The sequence below is a fragment of the Leptodactylus fuscus genome, chromosome 4, assembly GCF_031893055.1.
Source record: "Leptodactylus fuscus isolate aLepFus1 chromosome 4, aLepFus1.hap2, whole genome shotgun sequence".
NCBI lineage: Eukaryota > Metazoa > Chordata > Amphibia > Anura > Leptodactylidae > Leptodactylus > Leptodactylus fuscus.
In genome coordinates this window covers 36,971,208-36,988,357 of record NC_134268.1, presented here as the reverse complement: position 1 = coordinate 36,988,357, position 17,150 = coordinate 36,971,208, and the positions used below count along the sequence as shown (strand labels likewise).

At 41.6% G+C, this 17,150-nt stretch overlaps 1 protein-coding gene across 1 annotated transcript in view; it reads left to right on the top strand.

The window, feature by feature from the left end:
* The window catches only part of TMEM67 (transmembrane protein 67), a 28,553-nt gene extending 11,649 nt beyond the window's left edge, over positions 1–16,904 (top strand). The window contains exons 11-28 of the mRNA XM_075272103.1: positions 915–980; positions 3,294–3,450; positions 3,588–3,711; positions 4,076–4,181; positions 4,798–4,854; positions 5,309–5,407; positions 5,855–5,953; positions 7,999–8,085; positions 10,366–10,462; positions 11,103–11,236; positions 11,950–12,090; positions 12,176–12,256; positions 13,031–13,147; positions 13,815–13,931; positions 14,009–14,113; positions 15,175–15,277; positions 16,377–16,519; positions 16,607–16,904. Coding sequence (XP_075128204.1) covers positions 915–980; positions 3,294–3,450; positions 3,588–3,711; positions 4,076–4,181; positions 4,798–4,854; positions 5,309–5,407; positions 5,855–5,953; positions 7,999–8,085; positions 10,366–10,462; positions 11,103–11,236; positions 11,950–12,090; positions 12,176–12,256; positions 13,031–13,147; positions 13,815–13,931; positions 14,009–14,113; positions 15,175–15,277; positions 16,377–16,519; positions 16,607–16,687 — 1,914 coding nt within the window. The 3' untranslated portion in view covers positions 16,688–16,904. The remainder of the gene's footprint in view (positions 1–914; positions 981–3,293; positions 3,451–3,587; positions 3,712–4,075; positions 4,182–4,797; positions 4,855–5,308; positions 5,408–5,854; positions 5,954–7,998; positions 8,086–10,365; positions 10,463–11,102; positions 11,237–11,949; positions 12,091–12,175; positions 12,257–13,030; positions 13,148–13,814; positions 13,932–14,008; positions 14,114–15,174; positions 15,278–16,376; positions 16,520–16,606) is intronic.
* The last annotated feature ends 246 nt before the right edge of the window (positions 16,905–17,150 follow it).

Genomic DNA, 17,150 nt, shown 5'->3' with positions numbered 1-17,150 from the left:
AAATAGACTTGACAGGCTGATCAGGAGGGCCAGCTCTGTCCTGGGGAGCCCCTTGGACTCAGTACAGGTGGTGGGTGACAGAAGGATACTGTCTGTGGTGACCTCCATGCGGGGGAACAAATCCCACCCCATGTATGGGACCCTGATGGGACTTGGCAGCACTGTAAGCGACCGTCTGCTTCACCCCAAGTGTGAGAAGGAGCGCTATCGCAGGTCCTTCCTTCCAACCGCGACCAGGCTGTATAATCTACATCAGACCAAACGAAGAGCTCTCCGCACAGAGAACTAATGATTATGAGGATGACCATGAGGTCTTCCTCTTTCTCTTCTGTTTTTTCCTTAGCTGCCATGGACTCCTAGTATATCTTCTCTTCTCAGCTTATCTGTGTCTACGTCTGTAACATATTACTCTGTATTATCCTGTATCTGTATTACTATGCTGCTGTAACACGCTGAAATTTCCCCAAGGTGGGACTATTAAAGGATTATCTTATCTTATCTTATCTTATCTTATAATGGTATATACTGTGGCTACTAATAATGTTGTCTGAGATTTATCCAAAGTGTATGGTCATTTATTGCTACTTCAGCTATGGATAAATCTTACCCTTTTAACTGTCCCTAGTTTTCTCTGCCAGGTTTATGGATTGATCTGTATCACGGATTATCTGTCTCTGGTGATCAGTTTTTCCTCTTATTGAATCACATTAATTAGTGGATCATATTTTGTAGGTAACAGATTTTCTGTGTAAAATATAAATCCCCTGTTCAATATGTTCAGCAATGGCATCTACTTGGTGGATACGTAGTACAATACTTTTCATCGTTTTACATTAAATAATCCATAAATGTGCAAATAATATAATCAAACTTAGTAGATGGTTATATTGTAATTCCGTGTACTTTCTTCTCAGCTTTGTCCTGATATTGCCAAACGCTTGGATGCCGCCTTTATTTTTGGAACAATATATGAACAAAATGTAAGTACGGACTAATCCTATACTTATACTAGCATTATAGTGCTTAACAAAGAGTATACAGTAGGTCATTTTACAATAAGAAAAACTGTGGTCTTTGCCATTAATAGTTTGTATGATTTTACAATAATCCAAAAAACGAAACCATATGTCCAGTGTATGACCATATTTTAGCCTATTCATATACTTTAGATGATGCTATGTGTAGATAGATAGATAGGAGATAGTGTAAGCCGATGGCTGGTCAGATAACGGAGGAGGTATACATCTCACCCCGACTACTCAGGTGGGTGAGATGAAAAACTCCAGAAAGACTGGTTCTCAGAAAATAACTTTTTGTCTGCTGAGCGTTATTTCAAGTTCTCTCTATTGGGCTGGATTTTTAAGAATGGCGGGTAGGTTGGAAGTGGGACCTGTCATTCCACCCCCCTCCAGTCCACACATTGTGGATGTTTCTGCAGCGTGTCAGCTGCTGTGAATTGTCCTCATCAGTGAGGTTTAAAAGGTCAGCTCTAACAGCAAGACTTTGGACAGAGCTTGGCTGGAGGGTCAGCTGGAAGGTCACACTGTGGGAGCCATCCTGGTTTATGCAACCTACTGTTGAGTCTGCTATTCTAGGTGAGGTAACCTATTCTATGTTGAGTTAGAGCTTAGCCGGGCAGGTATTTATTTTTGTATAGTTTCCTTTTGTTGCTGCGCTACCTTTTTGAGTGAAAATATAACTTTACTTTTGGTTTGGACTAAAGAAACTGGACTTGTGTGTCTATGCCACCCCAACTAGCAACCCCAGACCCTGACAATATATATATATAATAGTGGGGAAGGTAGCTTGGTAGCAGCAGTGGTGCGGACTCAACCAATCAGAGACAGGGACACAAAATATACAGGAAACATAGCTCCAATGAAACAGACGCAGTAGTATTGCCATGAGTAAGGGACGGATGTCCCGAAACGCGTAGGCTTGTCTGTCTTCAACCATACATGCATACTTGGAATTGACCATGTAAGTTTTTCTACATTTTTTTTTTCCTATGTCTGGTACCTATTTTTTATATTTTTCCAATAAGTCAAGTTTTACTATAGACCTCTTGTGCTGAAGGAATATTTTTCTACTGGGTTCTTGCATTGTTCCACCCCAGCCGGGGGTGTATTTTTTCGTGCACTCTTGGTCTAGCTGATTCTCCTCAAGTTTTATGGTGAACTGTGGACTGTGTTTTTTCTTGTGCATAGGAAACAGGTTTATTTAGCGAAAAAAACAGCAAAATAAATAAAACTTCACTTCAGGCACAAAATGAGCAAAATAAAATACAGCCTTAACTTCAGGTAAACAATAAGGAATAAAATCCTGCTCGTCTGAGCAACTAAACAGTACTAATAAACTAACTATATGTGTGGCTTACTAACAGCCACATGAACAAACCAATAAGCACGATACAGTTGCACCAGACTCAGAGTATCAGGACAGACCCAGACGCCTCCACTCACTCCCTGGATCTGTTCTTTTCAGCTCTTCAGCTTTTATGGGCCAGTAATGAGCCTATGACCCCCACCTGGGCTAAAGCCTACTCAATACCCGTAGTGGACCACACATAGGTCAGAAACCTGGGGCTGATATGCCGGGACTTCAGCGCTTTGCCTGTCACCTTCTCAATATATATATATATATATATAACTCGTCCACATACTGCAATATATATATATATATATATATATATATATATATATATATATACTGTATGTATATGTATATGGGTTTTCCTTGATTATTAATCGGTGACCTATCCTTAACATAAATCATGAGTTAATGATTGTCATTAACTGAGCTGTGATCAAGCCATATGACTGATGAATGTGATGTCACATGGCCTGTGAAGTGGAATCGACACCTCTTCAAATAGCCGATCTTCAGGGTCCAGGGTGCCAAATACCATCTGGGCTTCAATTGATGAGCAATTCTAAGGATAGTCTCAGAAAACCCCTCTAAGTCCATACGTTCAGATTGAGCTGTGAGTTTGCACCACATTTAACCCTATGTATTGCAAAGGGACAAACGCTATAAAAAATGAATTGACACGCTGTGGATTTCAAATCCGCAGAACATGTCAGTTTAGAAAATAATTTTTTGCAGCATGTAGATGATTTCTGTTAAAATCTCATCCACCTTTCTGTTCCTGTAATATGCTGCAGACATAATTCACAACATATCCGCTCCATGTAGCAGATATAATGCATGTAATACTTATAAATGCATTACAGAAGTTTCCACAATTTGCTGATAAACTATATTAACATAAACCGCTACTCTCCTTTCTGCAGTGTGAATTATCCATCTCCAAGCTTCTGCATGATCATCCCGAACCTGTGTTTTTTGATGTCTATCTAAGCTATGGGGGGAGTGATGGACAGCAGAACATCTGGCCTGTGCCTGTGTTAAACCTAAACCTGCAGCACAATGACCAATTTATTAATCTAGGTATGTTTTATACTTAAAGAGGACCTGTCAGATGATGTAACTGGGATCTAAACCTCTGCTATAATTCATGTACTCAGGGGCTTTGTAGCAGTCTGAGTCCATCTCTACTGACTATGTTTGTGATATTGTTTTCTAAGGAAACAACATTAACAGCTGGATCCTGACACGTCGCATATTCTTGGTGGACTCTCTGAGTGGTCGAGAAAACTCACTAAGCAGTTTGCCGCGTGTCATCCGAGTGGCCAGCAAAATAACAATCAGGTAATGGCGCTTTTTTGTCAAAAAAACCTGTAACCTGGCAGTATATTCGCTCCCTATGTATCGTTCTGCCATCACAGATTCAGTAGTGTTAACATGAAGATACTGATAGGGATTGGAAGGTTGTATGAGATCACTTACAACCTGCGGGTAGTTCTCAGGTTCTCCAGAAATTCTAGCAAACTACGGTATAGTATCATTATAGCACCTGTTACATCTCCACATGCTATGTTACCCAACTTTCTCAGAAGTCTGAAAGGCAAATCTGGTAATCTCTGGAGCAAGGAGGAAGATTTATGTTTGCAGTTGTGACTAAGACCCATTTTAAACTGTCTGTAATAATGGTTTATATATATTCTTTCCAAAGTATGAGCCTTGTACCTGGAACACATAGAGGCACAATCTATCCTCCACTGATGATTGTTGAATACACAGATATACAAGTACAGAATCCAGACAACAAGATGATAAAGGTACAGTCCTCACTGAGATAACTGGGGGCAAAGACGCCTGGTTCATTTGCCTGTGATCATAAGAGTCACGTTTTTTTGCTTTCTGGTAAGGTTCTCTTCACACTGTACCATAAAAGCTGCGATTTTCGCCGTGGCAAAAAATGAAGTGTTTTATAGTTCCTGCAAAGTGGATGGGATTCTGACCAATCCCATCCACACATTGCATATAAATATTCACAGTGGACATGCTGCAATTTCCAAAACCATAATGTTTTTGTAAATCACAGCATATCATTTATACCTATGGAGATGCTGGTGTTTTCCGTATAGGTATAATGGAAGCAGACTTCCTGTGAAAAGCGCTGCGGAAAAAACTGTGATGCATTTCTGCTCTGATTTTTCCTGCAATGCTTTTTGGCTTCAGCATGCTTCGTGGGGCCTTAGCTAAATACTGTGGACTTATGTGTGGATGGTCAGTGTGATCCAATCTGTGACTGTCCTGCTGTTGTAAAACGAAACGTGCCAACATGACTGGACAGCTGAGATGCTGGGAGTTGTAGTTTCACTACTGGAGAGTAGTGTTGGAGGACGCTGCTTTATATCTTATGTGTTTACATGATGGTTTGTACTTTTCCAGGTCTCCTTCTCAGTCCAGTATGAAATGAATCAGTCAGACTCTCTCATCCAGACTGATGTAAGTATCAGTTAGGGCGGGTTCACACCTGCGCCCGGTCTCTGCTTTGCAGGTTTCCGTCTTCTGCCTGAGAAACTGGACAGGAGACGGAAACCAGCAGTCATTTTTCAAACCCATTCATTTTAAAGGGTTTGCAAAGGGTCCACCTGTGAGTGCCCGTGAGTGTCTTCTGGTCTCCGCGGCAAAACCGTTTTGTTTTTTTTAACCGGACACAAAGTCGGACATGCAGAACTTTGTGTCCGGTTAAAAAAAAAACGGTTGCACTGCGAAGACAATGAAACAATCACGGGCGCTCATGGGCGGACACTGACTGCTGGGTTTCCGTCTCCTGTCTACAGAAGACGGAAACCCAAAAAGCAGAGATCGGCTGCAGATGTGAACCTGCCTTTATTAGCTTATTTTTAGTGTATATCATTCATTTGAGCCATTATTCTAATTGTCTGTAATATCTCAGGTAGCGTTGGGAGTGCTGGGTGGTCTGGCTGTATTGTGGTCCCTGCTCAAAACTGCAGCCTGGAAAAGGAGAATCGGTAGTCAAGTGATAGACTTGCAGGTAACATAGATGTGATATAGTAAGTTTAGTTTTATGCTGTATTATTTATTACTGATTCCTCTTACATTATATAGCGCCGACATATTCCGCAGCGCTCTGCAGACATTGTCATCACTGACTGACCCCAGTATATGGCAGCAAAAGTTTAGATATGGCATGTCACAATATCCACCCAGGACCGCCCTTATTGCTCCAAAGAGCTCAATTGCATATTGAAAAAAACATTGCTATATCAGCAATGGAGGCAGCAATTTACAAGGGGAAAACCGGGTGTGATTCAGGTGACCCTAAGCTAACTATCCACGGGGCAGGTTCTGGTGACAGACTCCCTTTAGTGTTTGTCATCTGCGACAACTGTAGTCTATAGCAATATACTAAGAATATATAAAAACTTTCTCAATCTTGAATCTACTTTCTGCTTTAAACACGACATCCTTTAATTTTCAGACGGTTGCTCAGTTTCTGATCTTATATGCCGGAGTTTTGGCCAATGTGTTTTTTGCGGTGACTGTGGGGACCGGTCTTTACTGGTTGCTGTTATTCAAGGTAAGTGGTTTTTATTTTGATTTGATAACCCTACTAATATTATAAGTGTGAAAGTTTGTGTGTTTGGATGTTTGTGAGTTTGGATGTTTGTTCCTCAATCACGCTAAAACGCCTGGACGGATTTGCGTGCAATTTTCCACAAACATAGTTTTCCCTTAGGATTGAGTCACAGGCTACTTTTGGTGCCACTAAACAACATGGCTTCCTAGCAGGAGACTCACAAAAGCAGGACTCCTAGCCCCAGCTATAGACTCACACACACTGCCTGGCATTTCCTGCCTCAACCTGCCTGCACACTCCTTACTGTCACCTCAGGAGTAGCCCTCACTCTACTCACTCACATTTACATATAGCTTTCCACTACATACACAATACAACACATCACATTGTCTGTATCACTACATACACAATACAACACATCACTTTGTCTGTATCACTACATACACAATACAACACATCACATTGTCTGTATCACTACATACACAATACAACACATCACATTGTCTGTATCACTACATACACAATACAACACATCACATTGTCTGTATCACTACATACACAATACAACACATCACATTGTCTGTATCACGACATACACAATACAACACATCACATTGTCTGTGTCACGACATACACAATACAACACATCACATTGTCTGTGTCACGACATACACAATACAACACATCACATTGTCTGTGTCACGACATACACAATACAACACATCATATTGTCTGACACAATACAACACATCACATTGTCTGACACAATACAACACATCACATTGTCTGTATCGCGACATACACAATACAACACATCACATTGTCTGTATCGTGACATACACAATACAACACATCACATTGTCTGTATCACGACATACACAATACAACACATCACATTGTCTGTGTCACGACATACACAATACAACACATCACATTGTCTGTATCACGACATACACAATACAACACATCACATCACATTTGCTAGCCCACCAAACTTTTTACAGCACTTTTACAGTTTCACACGTCTGTGTCCGCCCAATTCTCAAATCACCGCAGACGAAGTCGCGGGTAAAAGCTAGTAATTCTCTAAAAGTATAAAAAATCTAAAAATATTTGTACAGATGTAGCAAGTGCCAAACATTCGATCGCTGCACGAAATGAGTGTTCGCTTTGCTCTATGGCACACTGCCCAGTTTGTTGCTTTGCAGACATTTGCACTATACAAATGGAATAAGCACAAAATGACTTTTCTTAAAGTGGACCTTTAGTACAGGTGAATATAAGAAACTATTTCTAAGAAAGATGTTTTCTTCCCCATTGACCAGGCTGCGTTTCTCTACTTTCTCTTGCCTACACTCAGACTCTTATCTGTAATAGCATCCGCATCCATAACCAGCCTCACACATTGAAGTCTATGGAGAGCACTATCTGACTCTGGGTACACACCAGCATCTGGACTCCGTTCTCAGATTTCCGTCTTCTGCATGCAGAAGACGGAAACCTGTCATGCCGAGTCCGGCTGTGAGCTTTGGTGAGCGTTTTGTGCTCTCCGCGGCAAAACAGTTTTTTTTTAATCTGGACACAGAGTACTGCATGTCCGAATCTGTGTCCGGTTTAAAAAAAACAGTTTCACCGCGGAGAGCATAAAACGCTCACCGGCGCTCACGGCCGAACACTTTTCAAACCCATTCAAATGAATTGGTTTGAAAGGTGCCGACAGGTTTCCGTCTCCTGCCCTGTTTTGTGCAGGAAACGGAAACCTGCAGAACGGAGACCGGGTGCAGATGTGAACGAGCCCTTACTAGATATAGTAGAGATAAAATGGCAGGGCTTAGCAGTAGCAGTATATCTGTCTCTTTTCCAGAAGCCTCTCCATGGACTTTTGTGTAGCAGAAAACACAACCTGATAAGTGGAGAAATATATATATTTTTTGTATTACTTATCTATCTTACTAGTCATGTGCATTTTTTCTAGGATTATATAAGCGGCGGTCTCTTTCCCTATTTATGCTACTAATCTGAACTAAGATGTTTTTCATTTCCAGGGCCAGCAGCATGTCTCTGTCCTATTACCTCTACCTAAAGATGAAGAGGACTTCATAACTTATGTATCATGTGCTTTTACTCTGAAGGTATGTCATCCTAGTTACTGTATGGCCATTCAGACAATGTAAAATCTTGTACAAAGTCATGAGATAAAACGTATTGCACTTGTCATTTTGAGACTGTGAGGTTGAAAATGTGAGAAAATCCTGGTTATGGCATATACAATTATATGTAATGTCTAGAGATGAGCGAATACTATTCAAAACGGCAGTTTCGAATAACACGCTCCCATAGCAATGAATGGACACAGCCGGCCCTGGCGTCTGGCCGCTTAACCCCCTGCGCAGCGGCCGCTCCAATTCATTCCTATAGGAGTGTGCTATTCGATACTCCGGTTTCGAATAGTACTCGCTCATCTCTAGTAATGTCTCATTGTGATGTTAATAGGACTATTGTGCATGTTGTACACTATGCAGCACAATCATACTCCACAGCGCTGTACACAAACAGCTAGATAACCTATACACTTATATATCGGTGGAGTAAACTACAGTGTGAGTTCAGGTTTAAAGGGGTTGTCCCGTCACAAGGATCCTATCTATAATGCTTGTAAATGTGAATGTAAGACTTTTCCTAAATACATTGCTTCAGCAAAACTGCTTTGTTTGGCCACTATATCACTTTATTCATTTTTTTGTGGCCACAGCCCTGACCTGAGTCAAGTGATGTCTGCCTGCTCTCAGGGGGGAGGGAGGAGGGGCTAAGTACACGGGAGCCAGCCTGGAGGGGAGGGGGGGGGGGTAGTTTACCCTTTGGGGGACAGGTGAAGCCAGCAACATCTCTATGCTTCTGCCCTGCATGAAGCCAGCAGCGGCAGAAGCGATGCTGCTATTCCGGAGCGGGGGGGGGGGGGGGGGCGGAGGAGCGGAATAACAGCATCGCTTCTGCCGCTGCTGTCTTCATGCAGGGCAGGCACATGGCGATGTTGCTGGCTTCGCTTGTGCCGGCATCTAACTCCCTGGCATCTGCTGTAATAGGAGGATGCTGGGGACTGTTAGACGTCGGCACAGGCACATCGCTATGCTTCTGCCCTGCATGAAGACAGCAGCGGCAGAAGCGATGCTGTTCCGCTCCGGGGTCACATATGCAAAGCCAAGCGGCGAGATGCCGCCGGCCCTGCGTGCAAGCTCATAAACCTGTCTAGCCTTCACAATGCTAATACAGACCCGCAGGGTGTCGGGTCTGTATTCGCATTGTGAAGGGTAGACTGGTGTATGAGCGCGCACGCAGGGGAGGCGGCATCTCACCGCTTGGCTTTGCATATGTGACCCCGCCCACCAATGATGAGACAAAGCCGGAAGACAGAAGATTTTAGAGGAACGAAGACGGGTAAGTATGCGACGTGGGAATACCCCTTTAATGTCCTTTATTGAAGTGATCATGTGTCATGTTTGTTGGATACTTGTTTTACTCTTTATGATTTCCAACAATGACATCTTTTGACATCGTTAATATGTAGCAGGATCTCAAGAACTGTGTCTGCTTTAGAAAAATCATGTGATACATATTTATGCTCCATATTTTGCCTCTAAGCCATAAAAAAAATTAAAATGTTTCTTCCAGGACTATAATATTGTTAACCTGTCTTTGTCATTAATATAAAATCAGCAAGGTTCAACCCTGGCACCCCTGACCATTAGCATGTAGCGCTCATGTTAGGGCCACTTCATCATCCCAGGCCGGTGACGTCACATTCACTAGTCTTATGGCCTTTTATCAACCCCTTACCATGTAAATGACACAGCTGTCTGCAGATGGATTTCTTTTCCTTTAAGGCAGGGGTAGGGAATGTACGGCTCTCCAGCTGTTGCAAAACTACAACTCCCAGCATGCATACTTGCTCTGCTGTTCTTGGAACTCCCATGGAAGTGAATGGAGCATGCTGGGAGTTGTAGTTTCACAGCAGCTGGAGAGCCGAAGGTTCCCTACCCCTGCTTTAAGGGTTTGGGCATTGATTTACAGGATAACTACCTCCACTAGGTGGCACTATATATAATATACATATATATATATATATATATATATATATATATATATATATATATATATATATATACATATGTACATATAGCTTTCTTATGGATGTGAGCAGATCCACATATGCTTTTTCCTAGGGAGCATTGCCTGGCAAATAAGACTCCTTGTGCCGTTTTGTGGCAGTCTCCACAAGTAGTCACAATGCCCTCCACGAACCATGCATTGTAATATAATTATTGAACTGAATAACTAAATAACTGAGATAGATGTGGTATTTGCATTGCCCTGGATTGTCTTCTGTATCTTATTTCACGTGAATTACGTTTCAGGCAGTCCAGTTCCTGCACTCCCTATTCTCACAGCTTTCCATCCATATTTTCTTCATCGACTGGGAGAGACCAAAAAGTAAACCATTAAAATCTGAAGGTGAGCACCATAGTCTTATCAGGTGAAAAAAAGGGATCAATATCATCTATTACTGGGTTCTTAAATGAAAAGGGTTTTCTGGCTCCAAATGCATTTTTATAGGATAGGTCATCAGTATATGATCTGTGGGGATTTGGCACCCAGACCCTGTACAGATCAGCTGTATTGGCAGCCTCTGGATGTCGGAACCTATAGCAGTAGGGGAGTAGGGGAGTGGATGCGGTCTGCTCAGGTAATTCAGGTAATAGGTGCAGAGTTGCAGTTCCCTGACACCACTGCTATACAGTGTATGGGGCTGTAGCTCCGCTCCTATTACTTGGCTAGGATGGCATCCATTGAAGCAGCTTGGAAGAGCTGATCTGTGCAGGGTATGGTTGTCAGATCCCCACAGATCATGTGCTGATGACCTATCCTATAGCTAGATCATCAGTATAAAAAGTACATTTGGGTCCTGAAACCCCTTGAGGTTTTAGGCCCCTTCTAAATGAAACAACAAACATTATGCCTCTTCTCATATCATATTGTACTGTCATGACGCCATTCACCAATACATCCTTGTGATGGCTTTGCTGTTCGGAAAGTTGTTGCACCAATACATTGTTGTCAGATAACGGACAGGGTTAGTATTTTATCTCGGCAGGTGGTGGAAAAAGTGGGATATTTCCCGTGAGTATCTGGAGGACGTATTTCATAGCGAATGAGTGGAACGAAATCCAGACTGTGCGCAAGATCAATCCTCTCTTTCAAGTTCTTGTGGTCCTATTCTTTCTTGAGGTATATGTATATATGTCATATTGGCTTTATTTGGAATCTGCACAAAGGATCAAGGTCTTACCATAACAGAATAAATGTAAAAAGTTAAAGGGGTATTCTGGGAATTTTTATAATCAGGGAGTGAGCAAATAGCCTTCTAAGATGTTTTTTAAAAAACCTTGTTCACCTACTTAGAGAGCCGTCTGAGCGGCTATATGCATCCTTTATAAATACAATATCCCATAATACCCCTACATAGGAAACCTGCCCCCAGAACCCATCATAACAAAAAAAAAAAGCAGATAGATTAGGGTTAATCAGTGTTTTTTTACTTGTGAATCAGTTGCTGATATAGCACAGTTTTTATCAATATGCTAATGAGCTCTTTAGAGCAATGAGGGCTTTTTGGAGCAACAGCTCTGCCCCCATTGCTCCTAAGTGCTTATCTGCATATTCAGAAAAACTGTGATATCTTGGCTATAGAGGCAGCAATTCACAAAGGAAGAACACATTTTATTGGGGTGACCCTCACCTTTCTTTCTGCAGGGTTGGTTTTTGGTGACAGACTTCCTTTAATTGATCAGCTATATGTCTGCATGTACATGTCCAGGGGATGCAGTCCTGTCATTTGTATGACCTTCAGCATCAATACAGAGCCAAATAACGATTGGGAAGTCCATGGTAGAAAAAATCTGTTGGGGTAAACTTTTAATACAAATGTATGGCTTTTTCAGATTGTTGGCTTTGAGAACCTAGCATTGCGAGACTCGTCTTCCAGTCTCTCCAGAGACGCGCAGGATTATATAGCTCCGTGGAGTCGCATTCTGCGATACGGCGTGGCTACGGCCTTGTGGCTTGCTATTGGTTGTTTGCAGGTATGAGCTTCTAGTGAAAGAATTCCGCTTTACCTTACAAAATGAGTCCGCTGTGAATCATACAGAAAAGATTTTGTATTTTCAGATTCTCTTCTTCTCTGGAATTTATGAAAGATTTGTGGAAGATAAAATCCGACAGTTTGTAGATTTGTGTTCCATGAGTAATGTAAGTTATTGTAGTATGTTGTATTAGCCATGTATATAATATATAGCATAATGTAAGGCCGTATTCCCTCTCCATCATTCATTTCATAAATCAATTCTTTTTGCCCATTTTTATTTCTTTTTTAAATCTTTCTGCTTTCACATTTAGAAGAATTACCAGTAGAGTTGTCAGCCATAAATTCCTTGTGTTGAGCATTTCCTTGGATTTTCAGTTCGCAGCTTATTGTACTCTGTATACTGACATGACAAAAGACTATTGATGGTCACATATACCTAAAATGCGTCCTTGGAACATTTGTTTGTTTGGAATATTTTTGTCAATGAACAAAATGAAGTGAATGAAGAAAAGAGAAATGTAAATCCCATCAATATTTGGTGTGACCTTTGCCCTTTGCCTTCCATCAGTTCTTCCCAGTACTTGCAGTACTCCCTCTCAGCAGGGAGGTTGTTTCCGCCATCTTGGAGAACTAAGCACAGATCTTCTGTGGCTGTAGACTCGCTCCAATCCATCTAACTCTTCATGTAATCCCAGACAGACTGGATGAGGTAGAGATCAGGGTCCTCTATGGGGGCTGTATCATCACTTCCAGGACTCCTCTTCCAAAGGGCAAAGATCACACCAAATATTGATATGAAGTAGATTTCTCTTTTGTTAATTGACATAAACTATTAACCCTGCTATGTCTGAAAGCATTCTTGCTTTGCAGCATTTTTTCCACACCTATCTAAAACCTGTCAGTATTCAATAACCCTGAAACTAATTTCCATGTTGCAGATCTCGGTGTTCATACTGTCCCACAGATGTTATGGATATTACATCCATGGCCGCTCAGTCCATGGACACGCTGATACAAACATGGAGGAGATGAACTTGAATTTAAAGAGAGAAGCGGTAACTATATTACACTATGTTCTGCTGGCGCCACATTCTATATAGTGGAGGTAAAATCAGGGGCCTATTGTTACCGTTAAGATCCATTAAAACAACATGGGCTCTGCTCACATCTGCTTGGGAGAACCTTTGTTCTAAATTCTAACAGTTATTCCCTATCAGTTATTGTATGAAGAGAAGATTATTGGGATGATCTCTCACCCCCTGACACTTTTCTATGTATTCTAAATGTATTCTATGTATAACTTCTAAACTTGGTACAACCCCTCTAAGAATCTCTATTGGGCCACCCATAGGTGGATCTCCATGGGATTTCTAGATACCAGGATAGCTTTTGTCTCTTTCTGGAAATGACACTGTCAGTATGGTTTTGGTCACACTAAACCCACCTTGTGTGATGAATAACAATCTGACCTCTATCCTGGACGATATTGAAGCTTTTCTCATTACAGATGTTACTGTCCACTCCGCCTGTAAAGTTCTGATCTATTGAATGCAGGGTGCTACATCCAGTGAATCAGTTCTGCTTGTTAGTTTTGGCAGCAATATTCCTTCCCTGTCAGAAGGGGGGGCTTACAGCCAATCTTCATAGATATAATTCATTAACTTTAAAACATTTGATAATTGCAAGCTAAAAAAATTTGATCAGAATCCGTCTCTATTTTAGGAGAATATGTGCAGCCAAAGAGGGCTACAGCCAAACTCGGATATTCAGACATTTCAGATCTCTATTTCCAGTCGGACCAGGGCGCAGTTTGATCGGATCCATGATAATTTTCTAAAGGTTGGTATGTCAAGGCATTTGTACACAGGATATTCTGATATGGAACGTCACGTTTATTCTTTCATCTTTCCTTTCAGAGTCGTGGACCTTCTCGGTTCCTGCACAGTTCTACAACAATTTCAGAGCAAAGCACAAAAGCCTATCACACCATGAACAAGTTCCTGAGTTCCTTCATTGATCACGTATGTATTGTTGGGGTTCGGTGATTGATACAGGGATTTATTGTACCAGATCTCAATATTTATTTGCATTAGATTAAGAAAATTGGTTTCTCTCTCATGGGATTTTTTTTGTCTTCCCCTGGACCTGCATTTCAGGGTAATAGGCTTAATTAGATGGATGGATGTCATTTTTTTTAAAGGGAAGCTGTCAGGTCATTTTGGGACACTAAACCACCCACGGGTATTTATAGACCGGGGGTGTAGTGTCCCAGATCACCCTAATTTAAATCTATCTGTGCTCACATTTAAAATAAAATTAAACCTTATCTAAAGATGAGTCCTGTCCATAAACACTGGCTTTGTATTTTATTGAGGGTACAGATGGCTTTATAACCGGGGCGGTTTGGGATCACTAAACCCCCGGTCCATAAGGGCCTGTGGGTGGTTTAATGTCCCACATTATCCTGACAGATTCCCATTAAGCCTTATATATATATGCATATTTTGGTAGACTTTGCCAAATTTATTTAATTCAGTCTAAAATAAACCTTTCCTTTGCAATTCCCCCCCCAAAATTTTTTCTTTCACTGTGTTTCACACCTATTGGGATATGTGGGTCAAATGACACAGGGTGCATGATTCAGTTTTGTGATGGAGGAGTTCTTTCTCTAGCAGCTTTCAACTCCCATAGCTTCACTGGACCGTGTCTTCATTGACTTCATTGTCACCACAGTTGGAGATACTGAAAATGACCAGTTTGGGGAAGTCGGTGGTCTCGCTGCAGACTGGCCAAGGTCCATCCTCATAGAGTTGGGTGAGATAATGCACTCCTCTTCTGGGCCAAAACTCAACAACTGGTAAACCATACAGTTCCAGTAGAGCACGGTTCCTTCAAATAGGCAAATATGGAGACTACGCCTCACTATCACCCCCATCAGCCAGTTTGTTCTGCATAGTCACAAATACCACCATGACCATTGTCTTTAGTGGATTCTGTAACTCTATAAAAGCAGTCTCTTAATGATGGTAGTATAGAAAGAAGTGCAGATTTCTTCTTATTCCCTGTCCTATGTTTATTACAGGCTTTCAAAGACATGGATTACTTTGTGAAAGACAAGCTCCTTCTGGAACGAATACTCCGCATGGAATTTATGGAGCCGATGGACAGAAGTATCTTTTACAATGGTACTGACTTTTATTCATTCCAGGGCCTTGCCAAGGGATAGATGAGGAAGAGGATGGATCACAATGCTGCCTCCTCTTCTTCACCTAATTAACCATTGCAGTCCCATGTCTGATATATTGGTGCTCTGTGGCTATTAATAAGGACTATATTTTTGTTTACAGACGCAATGAATAGTATATATGTTTATTTTCACATATACTGTTATAAGAGCACTATCATAGCTCCATGTGGATGGTATTATATGGGACTTGCTGTGTATTGTACTATCGTGGTGTGATTGATAAGAATTGTCACACTTTTATGCCACTAAGACATTGTCTCTGCTAGCTTTAGGTAAACCTAGGTAATAGGTGAACATTTAATTAGTATATAATAGCAATATAATATCTGATTGTTGGGATCAAAAGCTGCCCCCACAAGGATCAGCTATTCGGGGTTGCTTCCGACACCCTTACTGTACAGTGCATGGACAACACCATAACCTGTATAGCGGCCAGGCAATGTTACTGCATCTCAGCTCCAGTTGGGGTCAAGATTCTTAAAAGGGTTGTGCCAATATGGACACTTATACCCTGTCGTGTGTATAGGGAACAAGTATCCAGTCGCTGGGAGCTCCAATTCTACTGGGCTGCAGGTGCTGCCGGAGATTACAGTCCCATCAGCCCCTAGAAGTAATTGGAGCAATGGTCACGCAAATGCACTGTCGCTCCATTCACAAGGAGGCTTTAGGGGGACACTTAATCCCTGTCCTGTGCATAGGGGACAAGTATCCATAATGGCACAACCCCTTTAAAATGTCTATTACAATGGCTAGAGAGTGGCTGCCACCCTCTCAATAGACACAAGCTGTATTGAATTGCTATTTCTATAACCAGTGTGTCAATGATTATAATTAGAGTTGATTCGAATACTACATTCGAATACCTCGCTCCATAGGAATGCATGTTAGCGGCCGGCGCTTAACCCCTTGGTGTTCGGCCGCTTTCATGCATTCCTACGGGAGCGAGGTATTCCAAACTATAGTTTCGAATGCTATTCGCTCATCTCTAATTATAATGTAATGTTCCATTTTCCGATTTTTTTTTTTGTCCTCTATAGATGAAAATCATTCCTTCAGCGACGTCCTCTTCTATGGTCATGAGTCGACACTTCTCATCTTTGATACTCTCTTCTTCTGCGTTGTTGATCTCCTCTCACAAGACTTTGTTCTGGCTGCTATTATCACCTACCTACAACAGGAGGTAAGTCGATTTTTGTGATAAAAATCGTAAAACTCCAATTGTTCATTTTGCAATTTCTCATAAAAGGGATCTTTCTTTTCTCTTCAGTGTTTCCGACGTATCCGTGGGGCCATAGGGCAGAAGAACTTGGCATCTAAAACCCTCATAGATGAAAGATTCTTGATTTAGAAATGTTCAAGTGCTTTCTACCTATTGAAGCCATAGGATCCTAGGCTGTAACCAGTGTTGTAACAAGTATTACTTTTATAAAACAGATGAAATATTGTTTTAATGGACTTAAATGTTCTATATTTTTGTGCCTATTTGGTGTATTCTTGTATGTATTGCATCAAAACTTCATTTTTGTACCATGTGTTTCTTACTGATAAGAGCTATTAGGGTACGTTCACACGGGATATTTTGGTCAGGATTTTGAGGCTGTATCTGCCTCAAAATCCTGACCAAAAAGACGGCTCCCATTGAAATCAATGGGAGACGGTCAGTTCTTTTTCCCGGGAGCCGTTTGTTCCGGCTCCCGGGAAAAAGAACTGACCGGCTCCCATTGAAAAAAGAATCGACATGCTCATTCTTTCAGGCAGAGTCGCCTCGCATCATCCGCCTGAAGACACTTCCTCCCGACTAGGTCCATTCA